Consider the following 9,841-nt stretch of genomic DNA (forward strand, 5'->3'; position numbering starts at 1 on the left):
CAACAAAATTGCAGTTGTCACAGATAAAAATATCCAAATTCAGTACTAAAAGTACCATCAATATTTGACAAAAAAAAAAAAAAAGTACCATCAATAACTTAACCTTCTGATGATTGTTTACATGATCAAAGCGATTATAAACATAACACAATTAACCTTCTGATGATTGTTTACATGATGAAAGCGATTATAAACATAACACAATTAACCTTCTGTTGATTGTTTACATGATCAAAGTGATTATAAACATGACACATATATGGGCACACAGACAAAAGACTATTACAGAGAAGTTTCCACTTCTAGGGCATTATCAGCAAAGCTCATGCCCAAGCTGTTCCAGAATGTCCTGCCTTGTCAAACCAGAGGAAAGTTTCAGAAGCCAGCTTACCCAAGTTTTGAGTGCATAAATGATTTCAAGTAGTTCATCCTAGATTTAAAAATAAAAAAAAAAAGTTCCATTTCTAATGCGGAAAACTAAGTAAATAATTAAGAAAACAGAAACTCAAGCAAGAACTTGCACTTTCAAATATTTCAGGGAAACTACCACAATATCTATCTTATCCAGAGATTTTGGCTCACTGTGTTTGTAACATATGTCCTACCCGATCAGTGTCCTCACTCACACTTTTACTTCTCTCTTTTGGCTCTTTTTTAATCAGTCAACTTTTCATTTTCATTCCAATCTGAGTTTGTGCTGGCCGAGTGTTCTGCATGCAGAGCTCAGTGAGCATCGGCCCAACTGAAAAGAGTAAAGAATAACCCAATTCTAAATTGTTGATTTTTCTGACAAATTTCCCAAAACAAAAATTCTTCAAAATAAAAAATCAACCACCTACAAGAATGAATTACTCATCCGGCAGCTATCCTATATAAGTTTTACTTTTATTATTTTTTATATATTAGCAAAAACCACTTGAGATGATGGGGGGTTTCGGCAGACGCCCACCTGTTTAGCTACCATATCTTGGGTATAATTTTATAATTGCCTGTTCATTAGTGAATTATGTGTACGATGTAATTTACTGCTGATAGACTTGCAAATGGCTGGAGAAGGGATTTCAGATTGAAGATGTTTCTAATTGTGCTAATTCCTTTTCTGTTGGATGCGTAACTAAGTCTACCCAAGAAAGATAAACTGACAAACTTCTTATTCATATGTATAGAGCCAGCAGATCTTTCTTCTTTTTATTTGGTTACCAAACCAAGAGATGTCAAGTTAGAGTGTATGAAGTGCAGCAATAAAACAATAATTTCCTGTTATGATAGGATGTCCTGTGTATTTTTGTAGAAAGATGAAAATGAGAAAGTGAAAGCAAATTAGATGGGGATGGAAATTGGTAGAGATGGTGTAGGTAACAGGAAAACTGGGAACCTGTTCAAGAAGAGCCAAGCAGATTTTTTATGTCCTCCTGCCAGATAAGAGGAAAGAATAGTCAGAAGCATTCTGAAAACAAGCCAGGAAAGCAAGAATTTTCTGAGTTGCTCTGGGCCAATTGCATATTATTTAAATTTCATTTAGTACATTCAGGGAGCCAAGAGCAGAGATAAGAAAAGGACAAATGGGCCTACCTCAAATTGAAGAGGTGAAGTGTGAGGGCCATAACGCTCCACAACCTTTCCTTCTTTGTTAACCAAAAACTTTGTGAAGTTCCATTTGATGGTAGCAATCAACAGACCACTTTTTTCTGCTTTTAAGAACTTATAGAGTGGAGCTGCATTCTTTCCGTTCACATCAATCTGACAACATTCAAAAAAGGGGTGTTTGGTACGTATAGGTCTCTCTTAGCAATGCACTACCACTAACCCATGCATAATGAGAATGGCAATTAGAATCGCAAAACATGGGAACTAGGTTTAAAGCTCAACAGCTGCTTCACAGTGGACATGGATGAGAATGGAGCATGGGTGGACGAACATATTTCACAATCTCAAACCCCATATCAGTTTGAACTTGAAGTTTATCACTACGAGCTATGAGAAAAGTGATTGATGATAAAAAAATCCAACAATACCGTTTATCTGGCCAATTTGTTATTACTTGGATGGTTCTAAGGGTGCTGCACGGGTGAAAATGATCCGCTGCTGTGTGCCAAATAATGGTGCATGATCAGCCCGTGACACCAGGGAGGGCTCTTTTACTCTTTGAGGTTGAAAGTCACAGTACGTTTTGCATTTTTTCTGCTAGCCCATAAGAAGTCCAATCAAATAATTACTAAACAAACTTACCTTTTCAAATATCGGGAATTCAGCTTTAAACCGAGTGCATGCTGCTTCCAGGATTTCCTCATTGGTTCCAGGTTCTTGCCAACCAAATTGATTGCAAGGAAATGCTAAAATTTCAAAACCTGAGAGCAAACTCATTATGTTTCTATAATCACCAAACTAATAAGTAAAATTTGAGAGGACAATATGACCCACCTTGATCTTTGTATTTCTCATACAAAACATTCAGCTCCTTGTAGTTTGAGTCTGTAAAACCACTGAAAAAGAATGATATTTGGCATATTAGATTACTGATTAAACAGAAAATAGTTTTCTGTCAGTGTGATTTAAGCTTGACGAAACCTTTAGAATTGCACTGAATATTGTAACCTTGCACTTTTAAACATGGAAACATGAACTTCGTCCCCCAAAAAAAAAAAAACAAAAAGCCAAAATGAGCATCTTTGCATACCTAACATGGGCTAAAGAGACGCAAATTAACCTCAAGCAGAATGCTTGGTAATCAATTTTGTTACTTTGTTTACAAAATGGTGTTTGTGTAGACAATGCCAATGCAACTACTAGGATTCAAAACACGTTGAATGCGCACTGAAAGCTTGGGAACATTTCTTTACTTGTAAGATGAAGTAATAAATACAAATGAAATGATTCCACAGTTACCCAGAATTTGGTTAAGCATTTTGAATAAGAATTTTTCACAGTTACCTGGAATTTAACTAAGCATTTTGACTAAGAAGTTTTCAGTAACCAAATCAATAACAACTGGACTTAATAAGCAAGTTCTAGCTAATTAGAGGATTGTAGATGTTTTAAGATCACCTTGACAATAAAAGTTCAAACAGAGGTAGTGGATTGATCCTAATGAAGCAAAGGAGACGGAGATGGAGAAAGAGGCAGATACAGAGATAAGAAGTGAAGGATTGAGACAACAGGCTGCTACTACTGGTCAGCGACAAGGACTAGTGGGAGAGTAGGAGCCATGGACTCTCATCCCAAGGGAAATGATATCTCCTATGATATTTGAATGAAACGTTTATAAACTTATGACCACACCTTGCAGAATTTAGTCTTATTCACTCCCTCCTCTCCTCATTTCCAACATAAATTTTTGGGTTGTAGCATAGAAAATGTAACTGGAAAGGGGTAAAGCAATGTCTCAGAGTAACAGGTAGTTGTCTAAATCGTGTTCGGGAAAAATGTGATGTAACTGTGATCAAATATTTGTCCCAAATACTGGTTTCTGATCAAATGTAACATTTGAACTGCAACCAAAAAATGAATTTTGATAGTTAAGAAGAAAAGCCTTGAACAGGAAAAGGCAAAGAAACTTGAATCTTTGAAGATATATTGGCTCACATTGAGTTTCAGCCTGAAGAACCAATAATTTTTCTTATGAAGATATCTTCCCTCAAATTTACGATCTTTACAAGCATTCCACTCTTAATGACATAGTATAGGCAAATATACACTCATTGCAACTAGTTAATTTTGAAGCATAGATGGCAATTTACTTTTAACTTGATACCTTGGATTCCAAAAGCAGACATAGTAGAAAGGCAGCTAAAAACTGACAATAGAAGAACAACAACATTACAATTGAAACTCATTGTGTTCGGTGTAAAAGAAACTTGATAGAGTTTCCTATTAGGTGAAGGACAATGCTGAAGGAGCCAAACCTGTCACCTCTTTCATCAATAGATTCATCTTCTTACAGGAGCTATAGGAATAATACAGGTTTATGGCTTCAAAATGGTAACTGTCTTCTCTTGGAGAAACTATACTTGATAAACAAAAAAGCCAACTTTTTGTCTAATTTGACTAAGGATCTCAATGTTGAAACAACTAACCAGCACCAATTTCAGTGACTCTTCAAGATTGATTTTGCTGTCTTATCTAGTAATTGATGCCAACAATTTGGTATAGTATTAGCTGAGTTATGGTAATAGAGGTTCTTCATCTATCAGCCATTGCATTACATCTCGTTTGTGCTACAAACTATAAAAGTTGCATTACAGCTCCTGGCAGACACCAAGGAAATGTTAGCAGTACAGAAAGTTCAAAACAAAATTCGATGTTCTGCACTGAGTCGAGTGAAGGAAAGAATTTTTATCTTTGCAGGATTTTGATTGTCATTCACTCATGCTTCTAGAAGAGACAGAACAGCCAAAAACTATTTAACTGAAGTTCTATAATGTTGTCATAACATACAAAAGTAACTTAGAAGGATATTCTCAAAAGATACTGGCACTGCAATTACCATTTTGAAGCAACATTCACAACAAGAAGAACTTTGCCGTTGTAATTGCTAAGGGGCACATCATTTCCATGAGCATCCTGCAATGAAATTAAATGAGAAAGATGATCAGTGCTGGGACACATATCGAAGGCCATTTTGGCTGGAAATCTGTGACGGCCAGAAAAATGAATTTCAAACATGGAAAAGATACATGTGGATGGCAAAAGGTATAGAGCCTCAGTATTACCACCTTTTTTTTATTTTCTTTTTCTTTTTAGCAAAAGGAGGGATGGGATTTAAGAAGTGGGGAGGGGGAAGGGGGATTTGAACTTAGGACCTCTAAGTCCTAGGGCATCAACCTTAGCCACTAGATCAAGGCCTTCTTGGCCCTCAGTATTACCATCTTGAGCACTGAATTTTCGCTAGGATAACAACAGCTTTTTTATCCATTTCTTGTTTTAGTTTCCCACTTTGTCATCTGATTCATGCTTCGGTAATTGTCAACCAAAGTACAAAAATTAGATCTGACTTGCTTGCTACAACCAGAGGTGAGGAAATTGCTTAACAAGTTTCCGTGAGTAATAAACTTTAAACTGCTTATGACACTAAGAACTGTCTTAGCTTCACCACAAGATATACAAGTATGGACAATTCACAAAGCACAATTGCAGAGCAAGTAAAGACTAATCCAATTGGCCATCCATAGTGGATTCCTTATTTGTTCTATTTATTTATTTTTTTGTAAACAAACCCATAATGTTTTCAATCAAGTACGTAGTTATTGGCAAGAATTCATGCAACCCAACATGTGGTGCATAGTTATATCAACGCAAATGAATAGGCTGCTTGATAAAGTATGATAAAAGATCAGTAATCCAGTCTAACTTTTCTACTTTTCATGCAAATTAAATGCAAGTGCAAACTTGGATGGCAAAGGGAGAAACTGGAAAAAGCTTATACAGTGAACAAGATCTAGGAAAACGAAATTTCTAATCATCACGTTTAGGCTCCTAATGGGTAGGACCTGTATAGGTATTGATAGTTCCGGATACAGATCCGATTAGCGATGTTGGTTCGAAGTCTGTTCCAATTATTTGACTCATTCTGGACATGTAGTTCCAATTCAATTCAGATTGGATCCGGATGTGGATTCGGTTTGGATATATCCAATCCTTAAAAGCCAATGTCATGTGAAGAATGTCCAATGCTCCAATTTTCCAATTGTGCACAAACTTTATTAGTATAAAATATACAGTTCCTAAGGGGTTAGTAACTTTTATAATGGACATAGATGTATCTATTTACTTATTTACCTAAAACTAATCAAATCTGGTCCAACGCGGGTCAGGAGAGGTAACTCCATATCCCCTTTAAAGGGTATCTCAATTGGATTCAAATCTTAGACCCAAGTCCAGAATAATGTACACATTGACAACCATCATTACTTTTTCCTGTCTCCCCACCACCCTCTGCATATCCTTTTGCTTTGTCGGTTTTTGAAACAAAATGTCTAATAAAACATTAAAAATACAGTTTTTTTTTTAGTATAAGCAGGAGGACTCGAACCCGTACCACCCAACCCATCCCTCCCCCCATTAAAAATACAGTTGCTAAGGGGTTAGTAACAAATTATAGTGAACATATTTGTACCTATTTACGTATTTACGAAAACTAATCAAATCTGGCAAAAAAGGGGCTGGAAGAGGTAACTCGATATCCCGTTTCCAGGGTATCTCAATTGGACTCAAATCTCAGACCCTTATCCAGAAAAAAGTACCCATTGACAACCATCATTGCTTTTTTCTGACTACCACTACCACCCTCTTTTGCTTTTATGGGTTTTTTACAACTAAATTTCTAGTAAATTATCCTCACACAACAGCAAGAATTTGACACTTTGTGGCCTCAGTAACTAACAGAAAAGACAACAAGCATGAAAGTTCAAATCAGCAGGCAAAACAATTGCCTGAGTATCACACACAAAAACAACCCAAAAATGGAAAACAAAAATGAAACCGGCAATTCCACCAGAAATATAGCCCACATAATATATAGGAAACTTTCAGGCGAGCAGATATATAGGAAACTGTAACTGCCAGCAGAATTATAGGCATATGAAATTCATGACAAAAAGAAAAGCAGAAGGTATCCCAATATCAGGTACCGATTAGCGGCAAATAAAAACTCATAAAAGCTTTAAAAAAAAATCCAATTTATACCTTGACAGTAAAGTCATAGATGGATTTAGGCGATTCGTCCGCGGTAGCCATATTTTCAGAAGAAAGAAATGATGGGTTTTCGTTCAAAACAAGAAAAATGGCAAGACAAAGAAAGAGAAGGGAAGCCCACTGGGTTAAACTCCTCCGCGCGGTCATGCTTATCTTGAATTCACACGTGTACATATTTTGGATTACCAGTTGAGGTTGGCTGTGCCGAGTGCCCATCCGAAAGCATTTAATTACAATCGTATTTTTTGGAAAATATAACAAATTGTTTGTGCCCTTTTACTTTTATATTTATCATATAAATAGTTTTAGTGGTTTTGGATTTAATAATATAGTTAGTGATTAAAAGTAAAAAGAACAATGTGTATATCTTTCAATAAATATTCTATTGGTTGTTAATTTTTAGTGGTCAAAAAGAAAAATGTACATGGTCGTTTAAAAAATGTAACTGATTTATTAATTTTTAAAGAAGTACTTATTGATTGTTAAACTATGTATTTTTTTATAGTATAAAAGAATTCAATTATATGATGAAATTTTTTCTGTAAAGTTGGAATAGTATATTCCTTTTTTTTAATAAGGTTGCACTGTTGGATTATATTGTGAAGAAATGAAATAATTAGAAGGTTATATATGTAATAGATTAATGTTGTTACATGAAGAAAAAAGATAAAATCATCAAAATGATTTTTTTGTTGTTTCTTTCTTCTGTACCTATATATAGATGGGTAATTGCAGAATTATTAATTGCAATTAATTTATAAATTTATAAATTTGCTCAGTGCTAAAGTTTTTATAAGTTGGTGAAGAAAATCTTTACATTTCTTGCTAGTGTTTTTGCATATAAATGATAGTAGGAAATAAATTATCTTGGATATAGGATCTCTTCTGTGATCATAAAAATTTTCCTGTGTTTTTGCTTTTTCTCTAAATTTCAAACAGCAAGAAAAGCTAAAAGAAAAAACTAAAGCACAAAATCTCATAATACTACGCTCGTGTGATGACTAGCCTACGCGCGGAACTTTGCAGCCCGTAGCGAAGTCATTACACGCCATGATCCAAAAATCATTCACACGGGCCAAACTTCAATTAAATATACGGGAGACAAATTCAACTTGCACTGCCCTTTGAAGGCAGAACAAAACATATTGAAGCTCTTCTTCTAGCGTGCCACGTGGTAGCACCAAAGTAGCTACTGTAAGAACCAACTGGTTCTAAATTTCTAATATATATAATAGTTAGATAGATATTGTAGTCTAGTATTATTGGCACATTGAGTGAGAAAGATGCTAATGGATGGCGTACATGGAGTATGGACAAACTGGATGAAGGGTAGGAGCGGTCATCAGAAGGACCGCTCCTGAGCTGTTCACGGTCAGATTTTGACCAAAAAAAAAATATGCGGTTTAGATCATTTCTTGTATCTCGATTTTCACAATATGTGTGGGATCCATAAAATTTTGTACTAAAGTTACACGTTGTGCAAAATAAAGTTATGCCGTGTGCAAACAAAGTTGTGCGGTGTGCAAAATGCACAAAATCGCCAGAAACGATTGCACCTGCAACTGTTCCTGCCCCTTGTCCGAACAAACTTCAATTGTTTAGAGCATTAAATTATAGTCATATGCATTGTTTTGAAAATCGGACCAAATCAATCGATTCGATGGATCATAATTTCAGTCCGGTTCATAGCTCGGGTTGACGTAAAAACTGACAAAAACCATTTAACCGTTGAATCGGTGGTTTTTTGTTTTTGTCTATTAAATTGAAAAAAAATATAAAAAGAATAAGTTTTTTTAACCTTAAAGACTAATTATTGAATGCCACATCCAATCACTTTCTTGTCATTTTTTGCCTTTTATCAAGTTTGCATTTCTATTTTCTATTTTCCCGATTTCCTCCAAACTCCAAAGTTTTTTTTTTTTTAAGTTGCAATATCTAAATCCCAAAAACGTGAATTAAAAATATAAAGTCACAATGTCTAATTCCCATGGATGCGAATTTTGTATAATTTTAAAATATTGTGTTATTTTTGGATTGGATTTAAGATTATTTTTTGGTAGATACAATTGAGACTAAGATGAAATTTATTTGTTGCAACTTATAATTTAAAATTTTTATTTGTGAAAATCCAAGTTCTTTGAAAATATTAAACTTTTCACCATATAAAGTTTTAAATTACTCCATTGCATGTCTTATTTTGTGTGTGTGTATATATATATAGATATATATATAGTTATTTATTTATATAAATTATTTTTTAAAAAATTCATTGAATCAGGATTGAACCAGTTCGACCGGTTAAACCATAACTCGAACATCTCACCGATTCAATTAACGGTCTGAGTTTCAAAACATTGGTCATACGCCACCGATCCCTGCTTGAATTGAAAAGACATTAACCCATAAGTAGGCACGGGAAAAATCATGTGTGAGTAAAATACGGACTCAGAAATCTTATGGAACTATATTATAACCGGTAACCGAAGACTAAAGGCTCATTTGGAGTTGTGAAACTTTTGAGAAAAAAATACTTTTAAATGCTAAATGTACTTTTAAAGTATTTGATAAATCCATAAAATTAGAAGTAGAGTTTTTTGTGTCAAAAAAACTTTTAGCAAAAGCTCAAATTTGGTGCTTTTAAAGTAACTTTTGTGATTTAAAAAATAAAACATCAAATTTAATCATTTTATCATATATTATGAACCAAATAAAGAGATAAGCACTTTTAAAAATTTTCAAATTATACATTATCTAATACAATAAGTACTTATTGAACTATATCTCCAAACAATATATTTAAAAACACTTAAGTTGTTAATAAATACTTTTATGAAAAACCCTTCTAAGGAAATACTTTTCAATACACTATCACAACCCCAAACAGGCCTAGTAATGGACGAAGAACGTCATGAGCAAAAAGCAAAGTAGATTTGCAAGGCGTAATTTTTTGGGATAATTAACCTCCCTTGAGGTTTTAAAAATTTTACTAACCTCCCCTATCATATATTTGGACCCATTTGCTTATATCATCATGGCTGAAATTACTACTTTGTTCTATGAAGTTAGGGTTTATTACCATCATGTACTTTGGGAAGAAAAAAAATCTGAAAGAGTTAATTAAGTTTAATGAGAAAAATAGATTTATGATCTC

At 34.3% G+C, this 9,841-nt stretch overlaps 1 protein-coding gene across 2 annotated transcripts; it reads right to left on the reverse strand.

The window, feature by feature from the left end:
* Nucleotides 1-75: 75 nt before the first annotated feature.
* On the reverse strand, nt 76-6,872 carry LOC113740160 (probable glutathione peroxidase 2). 2 transcript variants are annotated; one of them, XM_027267680.2, is made up of 7 exons: nt 6,682-6,872; nt 4,484-4,560; nt 2,422-2,483; nt 2,230-2,348; nt 1,573-1,740; nt 1,376-1,412; nt 76-349 (listed from the first exon to the last, which is right to left on the reverse strand). In XM_027267680.2, exons 1-6 carry the CDS (start codon nt 6,862-6,864, stop codon nt 1,380-1,382), a joined length of 642 nt encoding a protein of 213 aa, XP_027123481.1. In that variant the 5' UTR covers nt 6,865-6,872; the 3' UTR covers nt 76-349; nt 1,376-1,379. The 2 variants fall into 2 exon arrangements, with proteins under 2 accessions (XP_027123481.1, XP_027123480.2); XM_027267679.2 differs by having other exon boundaries at nt 76-353; nt 6,682-6,763.
* Nucleotides 6,873-9,841: the final 2,969 nt, after the last annotated feature.

The sequence above is a fragment of the Coffea arabica genome, chromosome 4c, assembly GCF_036785885.1.
Source record: "Coffea arabica cultivar ET-39 chromosome 4c, Coffea Arabica ET-39 HiFi, whole genome shotgun sequence".
Lineage (NCBI taxonomy): Eukaryota > Viridiplantae > Streptophyta > Magnoliopsida > Gentianales > Rubiaceae > Coffea > Coffea arabica.

Excerpts from the sequence above, each read along its gene's own strand:
- LOC113740160 (XM_027267680.2), bottom strand. The coding sequence starts at position 6,864 with ATGTACACGTGTGAATTCAAGATAAGCATGACCGCGCGGAGGAGTTTA. Across the intron at positions 2,349-2,421 it reads TGAGAAATACAAAGATCAAG|GTTTTGAAATTTTAGCATTT; the intron begins GTGGGTCATATT and ends GTTTGCTCTCAG. Across the intron at positions 1,741-2,229 it reads AATTCCCGATATTTGAAAAG|ATTGATGTGAACGGAAAGAA; the intron begins GTAAGTTTGTTT and ends GAATGTTGTCAG.